This window comes from Heloderma suspectum, chromosome 8 (assembly GCF_057233095.1).
Source record: "Heloderma suspectum isolate Gila_16-S chromosome 8, 16-S_ref, whole genome shotgun sequence".
Classification (NCBI taxonomy): Eukaryota; Metazoa; Chordata; class Lepidosauria; order Squamata; family Helodermatidae; genus Heloderma; species Heloderma suspectum.
Genome location: NC_139465.1, coordinates 18,336,900 through 18,358,765, shown reverse-complemented (window position 1 = coordinate 18,358,765; position 21,866 = coordinate 18,336,900). Strand labels below are relative to the sequence as shown.

Sequence of the window (21,866 nt, the reverse complement as noted above, 5' to 3'; positions counted from 1 at the left end):
TCTAAGAGCGAACTCTGGTGCTGCATGCCAATAGCTATGTAACCCAAATGGAGACACCGAGATACGAGGAGGTAGTATCAGTATGCTCAGGGGGTTTTGCAGAAGTACAAAATTTTTGCAGAAGTACAAAAACTCTTTAGAGAAAAAAAAAAACATCAGAAGCACACACATCCTCCCTAAAAACCCAAAAGAAAACTGTACATCCTTAGTGGCAGTAGAATGCTGATTGTCTGTTGGGGAGGGGAAGGGGTTTCTAACCCTTAGGACTGTGAAGGTATCACTTGCACTCCTTTTCAAAGCATGGCAGAGAAAATCTCAAAAGCAAGAGGGATCGCTGGGTAATATATCCAGCATTTAGGACAAGAAATTAATTCAGCAGCAGCCAGTATAACAACCAGCAGCCAGTATAACCCTGTCCTTGTCTCTCCCCATAATTATTAGATGCAGAATAAATGATATGAAGCCTATATCACAGAAGTCAAATTTAAATACAGATTTTCATGAGGAGGAGGTGGGTGCAGCTCAGTACTGAAACAGGACAGAACAGACTTGTGAATGAACACATCTGAAACTGACATGGTCCAGAAACCAGGCTGATCTGCCCATCCTAGCAGAACTGTGTGTCCCAGGTTCCCTGGCAGCTTCTAAAACGTTGCTGGGTGCATCTCTTGGCTTGCACAGAACAATCACATCTTTATTATTTGTGAAGGGCCTAAGGAGCTAGGCACCGCATAAACTACTGTCAAAAGAAATTATGCAAAATAAGAGAAATTATGCCAAAAAATGAGTTTATATTTTTTACAGAGGTTGCAAAATCTGGGTTTTTAGGGTGCCAAACGTTTAATTCGTTAGAGTGTGTGCGTGCACAGACATCTGGCTGGGAGCTGTAGGGTATTAGACTGGGTGGATCTTTCCTCCAATCAGCAGTACTCATCTTATGATCTCAGTATAGACCAGGGGGGTGTCGAAACTCTTTCAGCCTGAGGGCCAAATTCCGTTTCCGAGACGCTCTCAGAGGCCACATCCCAGTGGTGGGCGGGGCTGGAGGCAAAGGGGCAGGGCCAAAAATATCATCATAGTTAATACCACCATGCATTGGGAGAGGCATCTCAACCTTTCAGAGTGGGGAAATAACTGTGCAAAAGCCGGGAAGCCACCAAACAATCAGCACTTGAGGGAAACCCCGGAGGGCTGGATCCAGACCCCAGCTGGGCTAGATTTAGCCTGTGGGGGCCTGAGGTTCAACTTCCTTCGTATGGACCCTGCCATTCCATGATCATTAACATCATTCAATGGCTATATAGTTTGCTGCAGAGAGAATTAGAAGAGCAGTTTGACATGCACTGGATTCCTACATCTTTAAGCTTCAGCATCCAAAGTTGTTGCTGGGCTGAGTGCCCTGGTTGCCAAAGCTAAAACAGCAATGCTTGCCGGCCCCCCTAAAACAGCAGTGTGAAACGGTGGTCCCGGGCAGCTGCCTCGGTGTGCTGCGTGGTTAATCCGGGCCTCTGCATCCCGTTGGCCTCTTTCTCTCCAGTACATCGTTCACACACACACACACACACACACACACAGCATCTTCCTTGCATTCACTCTAATGGAAGCCTTGCCTACAGAGCCATCCACAACCAGCTTGCAGCCCTCTCACTAGCGGGGGGGGGGGGGGGGGCAGGGAGCTCCCAGGGTGAACTTTCAGAGCAATGTCCCGTTGACACCCAGGTCTCCCGCCACAATTAATCTCAGCGTGTGCTCTCTGGCACGCTCATCCGCCAACTTGAATCTCCGTGACATTTTCATTTGACGTCATTCACACGTACAAGAATAATTTATCGTTTGCGGAAAAAAGGCATTTGCAGCTTAGCGATCCAACAATGACAGTGCGGCAGGCAGCGGTAACAGACTGAGTGGGTGAGGCAGAAGCAGACACAGCGCTCAGCAGTAAGACTTAGTTGTTCAGTGTTCGGAGAATCACACGTCCGTTATCTTGTTCTAACCCCTGACAACAGGGGAGTTGACCCTCCGGCCTGCGAGCCAAATGCGGCCTCCGTAAGCCCAGGCCTTCTTCCCCGACCCCGACCCCTTTCCCCCAACTGACAGCTTGGTGGTTTCCTGGCTTTTGCGTGGCTTTTCTCCCATTCCAAACACTTGAAATGCCTCTCCTAAGGTTTAGACACTCTCAGCATGACCTTTGAACTAAAATATTCCGGAAGTTTTGCCCCAAATGCCTCCCCCAAGAACATCTCTGACATGGAATTTGGCTCTCAGGCTAAAAGAGGTTCAACACCCCTGCCTTACAACAACCCTGTAAGGTACGACAGCATTATTATCCCCCACCCCCTCCCTTGAAGGGGAGAGGAGCAGAGGGTGAAAGTGACATGCGTAAGGACACCGAGTACGTTCACGGCAGAGATTAAATTTGAATAGGGAACTTCTTGATTCACAGCTTAAACTCTCAGCCACAACTTTGCTATGACGGTCTTAGTCACTGGCATGACGTCACCTAATAAACCAGCACAGGTTTCATCACTACAGTTAAGACATTGCAGCCACATTTACATGGACAAGGGTGAAGACAGCAGTCCTGTGGCAATCTTTATTCAGAAAGAATTGCTCCCCTTTCCTTTCCTGCTTTCTTCCACAAGTTCTTTAGAAACAAGGATACACACCTGTGAAGGTTTAAGGCCTCACATGGAGGGTGAGGATAATGGGAGTTGTAGTTCATTACACATGGAGGGGGCTAATTTGGGGGAGACTACCCTACATGCTGATTTATGATATTTTTATCCTGCTTTTCTGATCATGTACCCCCAAGGAGGCTTATGATAATCTTCACCTCACATAACCCCGGCCATTTTATGGCCCACCCCACCGCCCCACTGCTGCTGAATTTGCCACAGTGGTGGCAAAACCTGGTGACTTTACTTCTACAGGAGCTGCCAAGGTTCAAAACAATAACTAAGCCACAGTAAAAAGGTAAAGGTAAAGGTGTCCCCAACCAGTCGTGTCCAACTCTAGGGTGCGGTGCGCATCCCCGTTTCTAAGCCAAAGAGCCAGCGCTGTCCGAAGACGCTTCCATGGTCATGTGGCCGGCATGACTGAACACCGAGGTGCACGGAACGCTATTACCTTTCCCGCCGAGGCGGTACCTATTTATCTACTTGCAATTTCTTGCTTTCGAACTGCTAGGTTGGCAGAAGCTGGGACTGAAGACGGGAGCTCACTCCATCACACAGCATTCAGGTCTCGAACTGCTGTCCTGCTGACCTTCCGGTCTGCAATTCAGTGTCTTAACCACTAAGCCACCATGGCCCCATAAGCCACAGTACCCCCCCAAAAAAAATAACAAACATGAAAAAAAAAAAGTTGAAGCCTGACACAGTAACATGGCCAATGTCAGGGTTGGATCTGAGCCCACAGAGTCCCAAAGCAGCTCTGATTCTGAGGAAGAGATACAATCCATGGGAGAGGAACCCGCTCATTTTTCAGAGGTGAAGCTGGAGGGAGAGTCCCCCCCACTCACATTCCTGGGAGCGACAGTGACCCTGGCATGGAGAGGGAGGGACAACTTGAGCTTCTAGATGCGAGGCGCAGGTGCAGAGACAAGCAGGAGGATGCGGGCGCAGAGAGGAGGCGCTCAGCCCGACTGGCACGATGACAACAGCTGCGCCCTGAGGCCCCGTGGGATGGGGGGGGCCCTCCCCTCCTACTCCTTAAGTTCAGAGACTTGCCACGCTTTTCTCCAAACAGAGACCAACTGACGTTCCTAACGCTAGAATCCCCTGGTAGGCTGCTTCTTTGAGTTTTCCACTTAGTCTCAGGCAATTAGCATCTGTAAGCGTCATTAGGTTGAATGGAAATAAAGCCTTGGAAAAGAGCCCTTTTGTCTGCGTGTTGATTCTGGCTACTTGAGGGTTTCAGAAGGCAACAGGGGTATTCCTGACAGTGTGAAATAAAATGGGAATTTAAAGCTGAAAGGCCCACAAAACCATAAAACATCCTATTCCACCAAGTCTCCCTCTGGGCTGGCACCAGCACCCAAAATCATGAGGCAGCAGCCCAGGGTCCCAACACCTGGGTGGCACCCACTGCTAACACCCACCCTGAGCCCGAGGGGGCACGGTCATACGAGAGAAGAGGTTTCCTTGGCTCAGACAAGAACACAAAAAGAAGAGCTGAGCTGATCAGACTGAAGATCCAACTCATCCAGCATGCTATTTTCCACAGCAGCCAACCAACCAGAAGCCTGGCTCACAGGCCCACCATAAAGACAATTGCTTTTCCCCTTTTGAACATAGATCTACCATTTAGCTACCACAGCTAAACAGCCATTGATAGATCTGTCCTCTGCAAATGTGTCTCTAATCCCCCAGCCACAGGCTGTTTAGGTTTTGAAAGGTTAGCATGGGCATGTACCCATCGCCCAGTTATTTCTTTCCGTTGCAGTATCAAGCAGTGGAGGGTGGTGGCTCTGATTCTTCTCTGGATTTCAGTCACCTTCGATAGCACCTTTAGGGACTGGTCCTGACTGAAACCCGGAGCGGATTCACCGCCCTACTGACATTGGAGCCACCAGCCTACACTGAGTATCAAGTCATTGCTGCAATGGAAAGATGCAAGTGGGAGATGGGGCCTAGATGTGTGGGATATCGCTTTTGCAACCCCCCCCCCTCAAAAAAAAAAAAACCCATTGCCATTTCCCTTCAACAAAAGCATTACCTGAAAGACAGGATATCTGGATTCACCCCTCCCAGAGAATTCATCAACATTTACAGTCCAATTGCCGTAATACATGACCTGCTCAAACATCTCCAGGGAGCCGCAGTTCTCCAGGGGCAGGAACAGAACCTGCAGAACGCGCAGTAGAAGAACCTGGACCACCACTGCCCAATGACACAGAGCCCCTCAGGGAGAAACATACTGAAGCTGAGCTCCCTGCTAAGCAATTAATGGCTCTTAAGTATCCCAAATACTAGAGATGTGGATGTGGTCTCTAAAGGGACTCACAGCAAAGGCTTTGCACAGGGACAATTAACATATATCATTTTAATTTCTTAATTAAAAACAATCATAATGTACAGGTAATAATTTTACATGCATAACAATTCACTTATCACCAAAAACAATAAAAGAGAGCACAGCCCCCCCCCCCCCAGTTCTGTCTTTCAGCTTGAGTCCACAACAGAAATAGCAATAAAACTTCTCTCTGAAGCTTGATTTTTTCTGCTGGCCGAAGAAAGAAAACAGGCTGTCCTCAGTGCTGCAATCTTCTCAAAAATAGATCAGGATCCAGCAACACAGGAACAACATAACAGCCCTGTCTTGAAGTTTCAGGGTCTTACAGGGACAAGAAAGCAAGCTTCTTCCACACTGCAATTTTGGTAACTGCCTAAAATGGTGGCCACTTCCTATCTCATGCCTTTACTGAGCATGTGCAGGAATATTCCCTCAGAATTCTCTCTCCCTGATTTCCAGAATTTCTGGGAGTACACGTGTTTGTTGTCTCACTCCTGCCAATGTAGTGGAACACAAAATGGACTGAAAAAAACTCTTTTTGCAATTCTAATCTGTACCTGCATTTTTATGCAAGAACATTTGTGCATAAAACCGTTTTATTTCCTTCATTGAAGAAGGATGTGGTCTCCTTTATTCTAAGATAAACTGTGTGCATGTGGGACTGGTAAATGCTCATTCTGTTTTGCCTTTTGTTTTTTCTCTGCTGATTGCCTTCCTAACAAGAGGCATCATTACCAAATAATCCCATCAACCCCCAAATCCTTAACCAGAACCTGGTGCAAAAGAATTAAAGAATTTAATTCCCAGGCATTTGCTTTGACTACCAGGACTGAACAGAGCTCACAGTCCTTCCACACACAAAACCACTCCCAGTTACCACTCCTGGTTAAAATTAAGTTTACTTAATTTCAGCAGTATAATTTAGGGCAGAGGAGGATGTCATTTTGTTGCCACTGTTCTTAAAAAATAGGAAGTCAGAAACTACTGCTTATCTACTGCAAATCACCCACAGAATTACAGCAGATCCAGATCTACCTTCTGCCTAGCCCAGATATATACTAATAGCGAAGTCATTCTCTAACTGTAGATCCTAACAGCACTATTCACACAAAAGAGGGAGGCATCAGCAGGCTTGGTGGAACACCAAACTGTGCAGAACTACAGAAAAACAGTACAGTAAGGACTGAACATGCTCAGTGACTACAGAATGCTGGCTAAACATTGGAGTGGGGCAGATGGAAAACCAAGGAGGCCAGTGGAATGGACTATTCTATCATGGTCATGGCTGGCTGGAAGCCTGGACAAGTGCACCTTACACTACAATATTTTGTTGCAGGGACGACTTGTGATAGCTCAGTGGAACCTCCATGCACTGTTTATGTATTCACACAGTTTAATGTGCTTGGCACATTATGTATTTATTTATAATTATTTTTAAGCTGCCTTTAAAGGGCATATTGGTGCATTCCCACATATGGATTTGGAATGTCCTCCCGATATCAGTATGCCTGTCCCTGTCTGTTTTGATTTGCGCAGGCTTTTTCAGTTGCGTCATTTCACCTATCAGAATCCATAATAGGGCAATAGCTTCATTAGGACCAGCCAAAATGCCACAAATAGTGAACAGGCTTTCAGATTCTGTGTTAAATTGTTTAGAGGATTCAGTCATTGCAGAGTTTCTTCTTGTCAGGTTGTATTTTTCTTTCCATTGTATTTTGTTGATTTCTTAGGTAAACTGCCTTGTGTACTTGGGGAAAAGGCAGGGTATAAACAAACAAATATCATAAACGAGTTAGCCTGCTTAACTTTTTCTAGTTCTTGAGTAAGTTAGCAACAATATCTTTTAACCTGGTTATTGTCACTGATCAAGAACGAGCAAGATAGAGCCAGACAAAGAATGCAACTTTTTAAAAAGAAACCCAGCTTTGGTTTTCTTTGCTAGGAAAAACTGTTGATGGGAAGACCGTAAGAATGGACATTTAATCAAAAATGTTGATGCATTTAATATCAGGGATAGTATTCATTTTCTCCAAAGTTCTGCTTACTGGCCCTCTGGCCGTCACAGGGAAAAAATATATCCAAGCATTCTTCAATGGCAATTCTACTAAGATCCATCACTGTTTTGCACGCCTTTGTGAGAGTTTTCTGAGGGTAGGGACAAGGGTTCCCCCCGCCCCCCAAAAAACCTGGTATGGTCTGAACACAGAGAAAGAGACCAGAGAAAAACAACAATAAAACAGTGCTAAGATTTTGAAGAAAACCAGAACATGAAAATAAATAATAATGGAAATGAGATCAATCCTGGACGCGTCAACACCTCTTTGTCGTATTTAAAACTGCGTATCTGGTGTTCAAGACAAAACGCAACACAGAAAATGATTGTGTACATAAAAGTAGTTTTTAAAACTGAAGAAAAAAATAATAATCCCTTACCGCAAACTTCTTTATGTAATCGGAGACAGAAGATCCTCCCATGCTCAAACGAAGAGTCTTATGCAATGAAGATCCTTGATACAGTGTTCCCATTTTTCCTCCCCCTTGGCCTTGTTGGGCAAACCACCAGGGCAGCTGCCGCTTTGGACCACATGAAGAATCAAAGCCTCGTGGGGCCTGCCAGAAGAGGCAGCCCACCTTATCTGCCACCAGACCAGGCCTTTCAGCCACTTCCTTATCTCCAAGTCCAGGCTTTTATCTGTATTCCTACAGCTCACTTCCTGAACGGCTGATAAGGGCGGGGGTGTGGAATGGAGGATGCTGAAGTGTCTAAATCGAAGTCCCTAAAGAGATCCACACATTGTATGACTCCCCTCTGGTAACTTGGACATGCAAAAGAAGTTGCAATAGGAGCAGGGCTTCCGGGACTTGAGGACTCATCCGGCCCAGTGGATAGAATATGGATGAAATGCCATCTCAGAGGCAGGTTACCTTGGGGTAAGTCAGTTTCAACCTGACCCTCGTCTTCCCCTCTCCCTCCAGGAGCATCATGTAGGGAGGGTGTGGGAGAGCACCACCCCTCCCTGTGTTGCAAGACCCCATCTTGGGTAGCCATGTAACCATGTCCAGTTTAAAGATAAACAACCGTAGGAAAGGAGAGCAGGAGTCCTGAAGTTGCCTGTCAACAGTTAGCCGTTCAACAAGCAGCGACTGATCAGGAATTCAGGCCTCCTGGTCCCGGGCAACGCCTGCAGACAGGGCTGGCTTTAGGGGTGGGCGAGCTGGATGGTTGCCCGGGGCACCGAGCTAAGCGGGGAGCCAAGCTATGCTGAAGGGAAAATGAAGATGAGCTGAAGGAGATACCAAGCTGAACTCAGTAGCTGTGTTGTCTTTAGTGTACTGTCTGCAGTGAACCAGGTTGGCAAAAACCATGTGCCTGTCAGCCTTTTTACAAGGTTCTGCAAATAGTTTTGGGTACTGCCTACAAAAATGATCTCCCTTTAATTACCTTTAATCTAGTTTCTTTTTGAATTTCCACTTCAATGTCATTTGTGCAAGGAAAAAATCAGTGGAACTCAGCTTTACTTTGAGGCAACATTACCGAGCACTTAGTGCTTCAAATGCAGTCCATGCATGTAATAATTCTCACATGTGGCCCCAGGCTTTGTGCACATATGCATGGGTCCTTGTAGAGGACAGTAGCAGTGCCCCCAACATCACACCTGCACCAGGCCCCATAAACCCTCTGGGTGGCCCTGCAAAGCTGACCACAGGCAGAGGGGCCACAAAGGTACTCCTTGCCCAGGGTGCTATTTATTTCTCTGCCTGCAGAGAAATAATCCAGCCTCAGTTTACTGAAGGAAGGATGGGATACAGATGCGACCAACGCCTACATTTAGATGGAGTGACCTGAAGCAAAGTCAACCATTCGTTTTCAAACGGCATTGTTTCTTCTGCACTTTGCAAAGGGATGGCGTTCTAAGAGAGAGAGAGAGAGAGAGAAACTCACGTAGAGTTTGAGAGTGCCAAAGCAAAAAGGACAACCTTGGATGGCAGTGAGCGTCCCCGTTAGGAAATTTGGCAGCTGGACTGGAACAAACGAGGCTCAGCCAGCCACCTTCCATTAGCGGCTCTAAATACAGAATGGGAGTGTAAAAGGACACCTCGCCCATTGCATCGTCTTAAAAGAAGTTCATGAAGATGATCTTCATAATTCAGGACGATCACTCCATTATCAGTCAGCTTCCTCTTTCAGAAGCAAAAGATCTTTTTCTTTTGGTATTTTGCAAATCATGTATTGGTCAATTTTGAAGTGCAGGCACGCATCATGACGGTCCCCATACATAGCCACACCTCCAAAGAGAGTCCAAAAATACAAGCAGCTGTGTTGATTCATATCTCTCTGTCTCTTTGTCTCTCTCTCTCTCTCACACACACACACACACACTGTGTGTGTGTTTGTGTGTGTGTGTGTGTATGTGTTTTGTAAATCTTTTGGAAAGCTAATGGGTCTTAACTGCCCATTCAAGACCAAGCCACTTCAAAATAATTTGCATTACAACAGGAATAGCTCACAGGTATATTGTTGCTGGGGAAATCTATTTTCCCACCAGCCAAGCTCAGAGGAAACAGGAATGTCTGAGGAGGGTAACAGGCAAGGCTGCTAATTTAAAAAAAAAAAAGTCCCAGGGTTTCAACCCTGTGAGCCCTGGCTCCACAACACCCCTGTTTGCAGAGTGGGACTGCTGGGGAAGGGGGCAGAAAGCAACCACATTTGGGATTTGAAAAGAAGCCCTATGTCCTACATTTCTTTTAGCTTGGCATTAGGGATCTGTTAGCCTCCTTGCTCCCATGAGAATATTGAGAGCCAGCATGGTTAGAATGTTGGACTGAGACTCAGGAGATCCGGGTTCTAGTCCCCACTCAGCCATGATGCTCACTGGGTGACTGGGCCAGTCACCACCTCTCAGCCTAACCTACCTCTCAGGGTTGTTTTGAGGATAAAATGAAGAGGAGGAGGACTTTTGTAAGCCAACTTCAGTTTCTTACAACAGGAAAAAAGGTGGGATATAAATATAATAACAATAACAACAACCATGATGGTGATGATGGAGGAGGAGGAGATGGCCAATCACAATGAGAGAACCCAGCAGAGTTTTTTGCAATATAGATGTCAATGTTCCACCCTTATGACCTGGAACCCTGAGCAACTCCTTAAGGATCTTTTGCCTCCTTAAGGGCGCAGTCCTATGCATGTTTAGACAGAGAAAAGGCTTAACACTCCCAGCAAGGCTGGCTGGGGAATGCTGGGAGTTGTAGGCCTTTTCTCCATCTAAACATGCATAGGATTGCGCCCTAAGAGTCCCACCTTGCTTCTTTTACATTCCCCTTCCCAATAACGTGGAGTTTAGGCTGTACGTGTGGGGTGATTGACACTCTAGACACAGGGTTTAACCACAACAGTTTACTGGTAAAGTAAAGCAAGCAAATCACAACTAAAGGTATTTACACACTAGAGATGAGTGACCTTAAGAGAAAGGCCTTAAGAGAAAATAAAAGTTGCAAAATGCAAGTTCCTTTTCCCTAGCTGCATTTTGACTTTTCTAGGCTGCTTCTTCCTGCTCCCTCTTCAGGCTCCGGTCTCCCTGACTCTCTCTATATCTCTGGTCTTTCTGACTCTCTCTTTTTATACCCTCCTCCCCCAAAACCAAAAGTACTGCTTCAAACCTGAAGACATGAAACTTAACTGAGAAATGAAACTGAAACTTAACCAGGGAAGTGAAACCACTCCTCTCAGGGCTACCCCCTCCCAACAAAAAAAAACCCAGGCCTCAAAGCCTGACCTTTTTCCTTGCTTCTGTAGGCCTCAGACTTTTATAACAGAACATTTCAAATCCTATATTTCAACAACCATCCTTATGCCAGCTTGTCCCACATTTAAAGTGCTTCCAGACAGAGAGCTCTTAGCATTACCAGTTAGAAGGCATTGTGCGGCTATTCTATTCTTTCTCATCCTGGTGCTCTCCAGTTGTTTTGGACCACAACTCCCAGGATTCCTGACCACTGGCTTTGCTGGCTGGGGCTGATGGGAGTTGAAATCCAAAACACCTGGAGGACACCAGGTTGGGGAAGCCTGAGCTATTCTGACCTTTTTCTACTTCACAGATTTCCTGCAGTAAGAAAAAAAAAAAGACAGAAGAGGAGGTGGGAAAGGTTTGCAAGTGGAAGACAATGACATCTGCTGTAAAATTCTGCAAATGAAGGGGTGTTAAAAGTCTCATCTGGAAGCATCCTTAGAGGCCATTATGGTCCCAGAACAGTTTGGTTCTCAAACACTACACTTTTATTTAAAAACACATATACACAACTCAAATTTCAAGTACACACCAGCAAAGTTGGGATATCAAGTTCCCAAGACAAAGGCTTGGTGCTGATAGAATGCTGATCCATGGTTTTGATGCTACAAGAAGGAGCCCGGAAGAAGTCTAAACCTCATACACAACTTCCTCCTCCCCTCTCTTGAGCGTGCAGAGTAATTTATTATTTCCAGGGTTTTGGCATATCATAGTTTGCCATTACATCTCAACTGGCGGACTATCATTTACACCCAGGGTTAGATCTTGGTTGGCAGGGCAAGTGAAAACCATATGATTGGGTCCAAAGGTACCCTTCTTTTAGGGCATTGCCAAGAAAGAGGAAATGCATCATCCAAAAAAGCAGACAAAAGAGGATACATATTTGCATAACACTTGCATAAGACCATTTATGTGTTTCAAGCCAAGTTTAGACATAATGTCTATAGTTTAAATAAAACTATAATACATATCCCCAGAGTGGGGAAGACTATAACTGGGTGATCTATATGTCTATTCAGCCTACTGACCAGATGCTGAGAACTGTTAATGGGCAAATTCAAGGCCCCTGTTCTTCCTTCTTATTATAGTTCTTTATCTTTAAACCAGACGTGGACTGGACAGAGTCTTCAAACAGGACAGGAGTAGGCAACTTGTGCTTCAGATGTTTTGCCCTACAACTCCGATCCTTCAGCATCAGGTATGCTGGGTAGGGCTGATGGGAGTTGTAGGCCAAAACATCTGGAGGGCCACAAGTTGCCCACCCCAGAATTAAAGCAGAGTCCTCTGAAAGTATTTCAAATAGAAGGCTGTCTTCTATAGAGCAGGACAGGTGCCTGCCTAGCCTTCCATGGATGGAAGGGGCTTCAATCCAGCAAATGGAAGTGGGGGAGGCAATTCTCCCCATACAGCCCTCGTACTCCTTCCCATGCTGTTCTGGAGAACCCACTCATCTTCTGGAACAATTTTTCACCACCACCCCTCCATTTGCAGGAGCAAAGAGCACCCTGTTTTGTGAGTGGAATTCAACTCCTAGATCTCTAGATCCAACCCATGGTTTTCTGGTTCCGATATAACAAGCAACTCCAGTTTGCTAAAAACCAGGAAGTAATTAATGACTCTAAGCATGCCATGGGAGGACGGAGTGTGTGAGCCCAAGACTCCTTCTGGGCTTGTTCTCATAGCTCTAAGCCAGGGATGGGCAGAAGGTAAATCTCAAGATGTTTTGGACTTCAACTCCCAGAAGTCCCTGCCATATGACCAATGGCCAGGAATGCTGGGTGTGGAAGTCCAAAACATCTGGGGATCTACTTTCTGCCCACCCCTGGCACTAAGCTACGGTTTGGCATTCTCTCTAAACTGAGCCAAAGGACATTGTCAGCCAAATAATGTAAAAAGCAACAGCTTCCGGTATTGGGCACAAACTCCAGTCATTCCAGCAACTAGCAAGAAAATAGACACTGTTCCTGTTAAAACAAGACAGCAAGCAGCAGTTGCATTCTAAGGGTGAAACCAGAGGGGAATAAGAGACACAGATTTAAGAAACTACAAGGGAAAAACTGACCATGACCGGTTGAAACTTTCATGTCCCCCACCTACGACAATTTAGATTTTGTATTTATCCATTTCTACTTGGATCAGCTTTCAACCGCTGGCAATGCCCAAAGGCATGGTTCTAGTTAAACCTCCCATCATGGCACAGTTGTTTGTAGCAATCTTGTTTACATCTGGCTTAAAAATAAAAAAGCTCTCTTTTTAAACATGTTTCCCATTTCCTAAAAACCCATCCTGAATCAATTTGGCTCTTTGAGGCTTTGTTCATCAAGTTGGCAGCCTGTTTTGAAAGTTAGTTCTGTGCACAAAGAAAAAAAAACTAGGAAAGAAATGGGGTTTCCCAGTGCCCTTCTTTCCCCATTTCCATGACTGAGCTTAGAATTTAATTTAATCTAATTCTTGGTTACCCAAGCCTGCAATGTCACAGCCAACATTCCCAACAGATACACCAGAAAGCTCCACAGCTACAAAGGAAATCCAGCCCGCTTATCCCACCTGCACCTACCCTTTCATTTGTCTTCCAACCACGAACCAAAGTTGAATTGGATACCAGCATATAGCAGCTTCCCAGGAATGGCACCAGGAAGAGATACGAAGAGATGTTGCACACACAGGCCTGCAAAGAAAGAAGGATAGGATAAATCCTAAAAAAAAGAAAGAAAAAAGTAAAGGCAGTTGCAAAGCTCTAACTACAGAAAATGGGAAACAAACACTTAGGAATCTGTGACAGTCTCCTGCAGGACAGCAGCCTGTGTGTCTCTGACTGCACTGCCTTGGCACAAATATATTTCAATAGGAGCTCACTCCAAACGGATTAGAGTAAAAGGTCAGGGGCCCACAAGCCTTCCTCACAATTAATTCATATTTATTTGGTCTCCTGCATCTCTTAGTCAGAGCAGGGAGGAAATCTCCCAGGACCAAGACAGTCCCACTTTTAAATCTTCCTCAATTTGTTGGAAACCCTTCAACCTCATGAAAACATCGATAGTAACAGTGTATTCCTGGTGGTTTCTATTTAAGAAAGCAGGGGGGTTGTTTCAGGTAAATTCTGTAATCTGATTATTGGTTGAGAACATCTTTCTTTCTTATTTCATTTCTATACCGCCCAATAGCCGAAGCTCTCTGGGCGGTTCACAAAAATTACAACAACAGAGTGCAGCATAAAATAATGTAATACAAATCTTCCCCCTAGCTGAGATGTCACAGAAACGGCAACAGAGTGATACTTACCACCGAGATCCCATTAGTCACTTGGGTTTCTCCTGCATGTTTCTGGTAGTAACTAGCGTGGAGAGTCCGTGCTGTATTTGAGAGATCCACATTATGCCATTCCTGTTCTCCTTGCCTCACACAGGCATGTTGCTGGCATGCAGAAACATTTACTGGTGCGTTCCAGTGTACTATGTCGACTGGTTGTCAGAATCGCTCATGTGAACTACAATTCCCCTCTTCACCCATAAACATGCATGAATAGAGAGGAGGAAGCCATCCTCTTATTATCCTGACTAGATGACAGACTGGACAACAGTCAGTCAGGCTGAGCAGGACAAGGACCAATGGGTGAACATTGCAAGAAAACAGATTTTGGCTAAACTTTAGGATAAACTTCCTAACAGGAAGAGCTCTTTAACAGTGGATCAGGCCCACCACCTGGCACCACATGCAGCCCTCAGGGCCAAAAAGATTGCCCACCCCTGGTATACAGGATATTTAGTCAATGTCAGGGACATCCCTGGTAAGATAACTGAAAGTTCTGACCGCAGTTGCTCTCTTTCAGATGTGTAAGCCTGCCATAGAGATAACTGTAATGTTTCCATGTTTACTGTATTATAATATATGGCTCATCTTGCTTTGGTAGAGCAGAAGGGCCACCCCACGGGTTCAAACTGGAAATCCATCTATCCCATTGCTGCCTCGAACAGGGGCCAGCACAACCAGATACATCAGGGAAGGTGAACAGTAGAGCAAGATGTTTATACCTGCCCCATTTCTCACAAGCAGCGGAGGCTGGTGACTCCGATGTCAGTGGGGTGATGAATCCGCTCCGGGTTTCAGTCAGAACCAGTCAGAACTCTAAAGGAGCTATCTTCGCACTTGGATAGCTTCTTTAGAGTTCTGACTGAAAACCGGAGATGATTCACTGCCCCACTGACATCGGAACCACCAGCCTCCATGCTCACAAGCCCCTGCTCATTTTACTGATTTACAGAATCATAAATTGGAAGGGACCTTGGAGTTCATCTAGTCCAACCCCCTGCTCAGTGCTGGTTCTGCACTGCAGGGAGCAGCTACAGCATCCCTGAGAGATGGTCATCCAGCCTCTATTTAAACACCTCCAGTGGAGGAGAACTCACCGCCTCCCAAGGCAATCTGTTCCGCTAGGAAGCTTCTCCTAATATTTAGCTGAACTCTCCTTGCCTGCAATTTCCACTCACTGATTCTACTCCTGCCCTCTGGAGCAAGAGAGAACAAGTCAGCTCCATCTTCTCCATGACAGCCTTTCAGATATTTGAAGAGCGCTATCATGTCTCCCCATAATCTTCTCTTCTCCAGGCTAAGCATGCTCAGCTCTTTCAACTGTTCTTCGTAAGGCTTGGTTTCCAGATCTCCCATCAAGGCTGCTCTTCTTTGAACATGTTCCAACTTGTCAATGTCCTTCTTAAAATGAGGCACCCAGAACTGGATGTAGTACTCCAAATGTGGCCCCACTAATGCAGAATAGCACGAAACTGTTACTTCCTGTGATCCGGACCCTATGCCTTTGTTAAAGCAGCCCAAGATTGCATCAGCTCTCTTAGCTGCTGCACCTCACTGCTGGCTCATATTCAGCTTGTGGTCCACTAAGACAGCAAGGTCAATTGAAAGTATGCTGCCTCTCAGCGACAGTGGCTCCATTCCTCAACAGTCATGTGTAATCATATGGGTCCATCTTTTGGCTTGTTTGTTTTTGTTTACTGAATTTATTCTTCATCTTGGCAGGTCTCTCCAGTAGAATGAGAACTAGTTGGTTGTGCACAGTACGCTGGGCAACATAGGTTAAATCAACTTTGTCCAACCTGGTGCCCTCCAGATGTGTTAGACTACAAATTCCAACACATCTGGAGGGCATCAGGTTGGAGAAGACTGGGGGCTTCTTCACAGGAGAGCTTTTACCCTGCTATTGCTTACTTGCGGATGTTTGTGGGTCCTTTAGGTGATGTCGTCAGCTTCCAAGCATCTCCCACACTAAATGACCTTTATTCCATTTTTTGAAAGATCAGAGATAATGAGCTATCAAATTACAGCATGTTGAGTTCCCTTGTGCGCAGAGAAAATCTCGCAATACGAGGAGCTAGACCACAGTGCCATCTAGCGGTTGTATTATGAAACATATGGAAGACTCAGATAAGGGAGGAAAGGAGGGGGAAAATGTGTAAAGGGAGCATGTGTAAAGGGAGTCCATCGTGATCCTGCATTTAAAACAGAAGCAGAAAGGCACGTTTTAAATGAGGGATTTTAGGCTGGTGCAGAGATGCTCTGGGCTAAATTGTAAACAACAATGGGAAGAAAGGATTTTAGATAAGTGTTGCATTAGGTAAGCTTCAGGGCTGCCTTCCACTGCCATGATTCAATGAGGACTCCAACCCGTGGATTTAAATATGTATGAACCTTCTCAGGATTAGTTGGCATCTGTAGTTGCAATCTCCAGAGAGAAGGGTGTCTGAAACTAATTAAAATATTTGGGTGGATACTGTTATTACATACTCACTGGGTGGCACTGGACTTAAATTATATCTGGAAAGAGTTGAGCATTTCCTGTTACTGTTCTGTTCTTACTGGGGAGAGATAATAAAGTTCTTGTTAAGGTTCCTGATTGGTGTATCCTTTAAGCCTTCCATGACCATTAAAAAAATTATAACCTTTATATCCCAGCTTTCCTTCAGGGTGTTCAAAGTGCTGTACATGGTTCTCACATTCACCCCCATTATATTCTCACCCAAAAAAAACTTCATAAGGGAGGTTACCCTGAAAAACAGTAACTGGCCTAAGATCTACCAGAGAGCTTCATGGTCAAGGGGAGATTTGAATCTGGGTCCCAGTCCAACACTCTGACCCAGAGAGAGGTAACCAAGTGCTCTCCAGTAGTTTTGGACTACAGCTCCCATAATCCCTGACCACTGGCCACATTGGCTCAAGTTGGTGGGAGTTGTAGTCCCAAATACCTGGAAGGCACCAAGTTGCTTACCCCTGCTCTAACCACTACACCACACTGACTCCCAAAAGGGCATGGGTGGGGAACATCCTTAGCCTGAGAGCCAAATTTAATTTCAGAGAAGCTCTTGTAGGGGGGTGGGTGCATTCCAGTGGTGAGCCAATGACAACGGGGCAGGGGTCAATGGCAAAAGGGGAGGAGCCAAAATACAAAAATATATATATATCAGAATATTTTAGCTTAAAGCTCGTACTGCCAGTAGCTAAGCCTTAGGAGAGGCATTTCAGCTTTTTAGAATGGGGTGGGGGGACTGCACAAATGCTGGTCAGTGGTGGGGGAAAGAAGGTGGTGCGAGGGGAAGCAGCGTGAACCCCAGAGGGTGGTTCCCAACCCCTGCAATAGCATATAGGCCCACCAACGAAATGCGTACAATCCATATATAGCAGGGAGAATGCATGCATAATTCTCTAGCTTGTGAACCGTGCGTTTGTTTGTTTTTCAAAAAGACCTCACTTCCCCAAACTATATTCAGGCACTGATCCATTTACAGCTTAAGCTGGGATTTAGAGGCACAGATATACCTTAGAGACCAAGTAATGAGAAAATAGGTTTTTGAGAGAATCCAAAAGACCAACATGGGAAGATCTGGCTGGCATTCCTATCACGTTACAGCCTCTTCTTGCAAAAACACAAAAATGCAATTACTTCCTTTCTCTGGCCAACTGCTGGGCCGGGAAGTCATTTTCCTTGGCTACAGAAGTCATTTGATAAAGCGTCAGCTCATTTTCGCAGCTCTGCGGTCACAGGGAGATGTGTACACAAGGTTCTTCTTGTTGTTTGCAAAGCAGGAGAAAAGGTGTAACCTAAAAGTATTATAACTGGATAGGAAGCAGGGTGGGAAGGCAGGGCTATTTGTTAACAGGGCTATTTGTTAACTGGGAGGCTGCTGCAAAAATAAAAACTACATTTTAGCACAAGTTCCTTGTCAGCTTTAACAACAACACCAAAACTCAGTAAGATATTATCATCCTCACCCAAGCGTTACCTGCAACAAAATATAGCACTGTGGAGTGCTTCTGGCCAGCAGGGAAGGGCTATAGCTTAGTGGCAGAGAACATTCTTTGAGTGCAGAAGGTCCAAGGCTCAGTTCCCGACTTCTCCTGGTAGAGCCAAGAAAGAATCCTGCCTGAAACCCTGGAGAGCTGCTGCCAGTCAGTGCTGACCGTACTGGACTAGCTAGACCAACAGTCTGACTCGGTAAAAGGCAACTTCTGAGGTTCCGGCGACCACTCTGTTACATTCCTCTTCCCACGCCGGTTTCCAGCTCCCTGGCCACCATCACCAAATATTCCATGCCTACTGAGCATGCTCAGTCCTTAACGGGCTGTTTTGGGTATTAGCACTTTTAGGGGAGGGGGCTTAAATATTTTTTGTACTTCTATAAACCTTTGGGTCCCGTCCCCCCCAGCCTACACATACCTCCTCCCTCTGCTGCACGAACGGTGCCGTTTTAGCTACATCAAGATTGTCGCTCAGAGGATCGAGCCCACTCTTACCATATATAATAGACCTTTTTAGATCAGAAGATGGGTTAAATACATTTTAATAAAATACAAAACATAGCATACATGGTGTCATCTGCACTAAATATCAGCATTTTTTATTTTTTTATTTCATTTACATCCCTCTGTCTTTTCTGTTGCAAGGAACCAAAGGCAGCTTACATGTTCCTCCCCCTCCTCTCCATATTATCCTCACAACAACCCTGTGAGGTTGGTTAGGCTGAGAGTCAGTGACTGGGCCAAAGTCACCCAGTGAGCTTCATGGCCGAGTGGGGACCAGACCCTGGATTGCCCAAGTCCGAATCCAACACTCGAACCTCTACACCACACTGGCTTTTTAGCATGTATGCTATATATCCTCCTTATCGTACTGCTGTGGATGAAAAGGAACTTGTGTTAAAATGCAGTTGGGGCAGGCTTGGATTTTGCAGAAAGACCACAGGACAAGCAAAACTTGTTCCTTGTGGTTCCACGTGGACCCATGGCTTGTTTGGGGTCCACCAGGAAAACAGCCTTCAGTGTGATGGCCCCCTTCCTGTGGAATTCCCTGCCTTTGAAGGTCAGGCAGGCACCAACATCGCGTTCTTTCCAGCGCCTCCTGAAGACATTGTTATTTCGAGAGGCCTTCCTTGCATGACCAGCCACAGTTTATTAAAATTCAACCGTATTGGAATTTGCCTTTTCAAAAGATGTTTTAACTGTTTTAACATAGTGTTTTATTCTTTTACCTTTGTTGTTCACCGCCCCAAAATCTTCTGATGCGGAGCGGTATGTAAATATTGTAAATTAATTAATTAAAACAAAGGAAACAGACAAAATCACATCAAGTAACTCTGAAATCGTGCTCTCCAAAACCCTGCCAGTGCATTTCCCTGTCATTATAGTTATCCTATAAACACACAGGCCAAATGTCCAGTGCTCATCACAGACACTGGACATTCTTAGTCATCTTAAAAGACATGCTGGCATGATCATATTGCAGAGGTGAAGATGTGGCACTCCCTGTGTTAGCAGACTGCAGCTCCCATCAGCCATAGCTAGCATAGCCATAACACCTGGAAGGCTGCATGTTCTCCGTCCCTGAATATCAGGGTGCTGCTAACGCTGAAATGAAATGACTCAACTCCCCTCACCCTTAACAGAAAAAAAAATCTAGCTAAATATGTGCTCCAATGCAAGACCCTCCAGAAAGTCAAAAGAAAATACAGGCATGATAAGAAGCTGACAACCCTGAGTATTTTTTTGGCCTGGAACCCCTGAGAGGGCCAAGCAGCTGGGAAGGGGAAGGAGCGTTTCAGGACAAAGCAAGTGGCAGGGAAAGGGTTAAGCACAGCCTTCTTCCTGCCCCTTCTCTGATGCTAACTGCCCTTGCCTGAGAGTGCATTTGGAACTTCACTCTTAAGAGCAAATAACCACCCCACAGCATATGGTTTCTTTTTCCCTAGGAATGCAATGCCATCTAGCCACAGAAGATGGGATGGCAAACTTGCAGAGTCGTATGTTTAAGGAAGAGAACCAACTGGCCAATGGCATTCATGCTCCATTCAGGGAAATGGTGGTGGGAGGGGGAGAAGGTTTATTGGGATTTCCAGGTCTTGCTTGGTCTCCCTGCCACCCCCACCCTGCAAAGTTTGACGCAGATGATCCTATGGCAGCTTCTTTTCTCTCACTGTCAACAACAGGGGTGGGCTTACCTGAAGGAAAAGAAAGCAGTTTTGTGGTGCACCTAGGTAATTTTAGTCCCTGGATTTAATGGTTTTACAGGGGGGCAGGGGGCTTTAGACATCTTTGAGTATTACTTCAGTTGTGAAGCACAATATGTTCCTGCTTCTCACCCCCATCACTGTCAGCCATTAAAAGGATGAGGGAGAGCAGACTGCGATTTCGGCGTGTTTTGTTTTCTAGAAAGTGGACATGATTCAGGAGAGCTGTGACCAGCTCTCCGAAGTTTATTATTTTACTGCTTTTAAACTACTATGTGTGCTGCTTCCCTCCCCACGCCCAGTGCTGTTCTCTGAATGCTCTCTCGGTGGAGAGGTGGGGGATAGAAGTTAAACACCCCACAAGCCCAGAGCGGAGAAAGTAGGGATGGCAGAGAATTCCGCCATGGATCTCAGTGAGGCCGAATGCCATTGCATTCGGCCCCCCGAAATCTGTGGCGGAACGGCCTGCCCCCACCACCCCGTGGATCCCCCCTGGGACGAGACTTACCTGGGGCGGATCTTCCGGGCGGCAGCGGTTCCGGTGGCAGCAGCAGCTGGTCTTCTGACCGGCTGCCGCCGCCGCCATTTGCAGTCTTGTAAAAAAAAAAAAAAAAGACATGATAGGCTACGTAAAGATTTACGTAGCCTACCATGGCTAGGTTAAAAAAAACCCACACACGACGTGATAGGCTACGTAAATCTTTACATAGCCTATCGTAACTGGGTGGGTTTAAAAAAAAAACACCCGCGTACGCAAATGGCGGCGGCTATGGCCACCGCCATTTGCGTTCCTTATTTTTCGCCGTCTTAGTCTACATAAATATTTACGTAGGCTAAAACGGGGAATCAAAAAGGGAAGCAAATAGCGCCCGCTACGCTATTTGCGTTCCCCTTTATTTTCGCCGCGGGTTTGTTTTGGTTTTTTTCCCAGAGCCCTCCGCGGCCGGAAATCCGGCTGCGGATGACTCTGGGCTGGCTGGGCCTGGCCAGCTGCTCAGCGGAGCTGCCGCGGAGCACAGCCAGCCATCGAGGATTCCGGGGGGGAGCAACAGATCGCCTCCCCCCCCGGTCAAGGATTCCGGGGGGAGGGACGGAACGCCTCCCCCCCCCCACCATCAACATAATCCGCGAAAGGTAAGTCACTTTCGTACATCCCTAGAAGAAAGAGCTAAACAGTGCTGGCTCCAGGTTTTGGAGGGGCCTTGGGCACGACACCCTCAATGGGGCCCCTCCCTCAGTGAATCTACCTTCATTTGCTTGCTTGACAGGCAGAGAGCCTGTGAACAAGTAGGCAATGGCATCTAATGCTCCCGCTCCTCACCACCTCCGCTGTCTGGGCCAGTGAGAATGAGAGACAAATGAACAGGCAGGTTCAGACGAACAGGTTGGACCCTTGGTAAGTGCCCAGCCATGCCTACCCTTGATGCCAGTCTTGGAGCTCAACACTCACGGGCCCAGAGCAGCTGCTCCAAATCAAAAGTGGAGCCCCCACAATTGTTTTAAAGTAAAACAGAGAAATAGGCAAGAATATGGATTTCCAGCATCACCTCTGTGT

General features: G+C 46.1%; 1 protein-coding gene and 1 long non-coding RNA gene across 2 annotated transcripts in view; one reads left to right on the top strand and one right to left on the bottom strand.

Annotated features, from left to right (window-relative positions):
• The window catches only part of MYLK3 (myosin light chain kinase 3), a 52,606-nt gene extending 44,814 nt beyond the window's left edge, over positions 1–7,792 (bottom strand). The window contains exon 1 of the mRNA XM_084813025.1: positions 7,447–7,792. Coding sequence (XP_084669151.1) covers positions 7,447–7,539 — 93 coding nt within the window. The 5' untranslated portion in view covers positions 7,540–7,792. The remainder of the gene's footprint in view (positions 1–7,446) is intronic.
• Positions 7,793–7,844: 52 nt separating this feature from the next.
• Positions 7,845–21,866, top strand: part of LOC146338891 (uncharacterized) — a 23,407-nt gene continuing 9,385 nt past the window's right edge. Inside the window, exon 1 of the long non-coding RNA XR_014784729.1 lies at positions 7,845–7,944. This is a non-coding gene — a long non-coding RNA (uncharacterized LOC146338891). The remainder of the gene's footprint in view (positions 7,945–21,866) is intronic.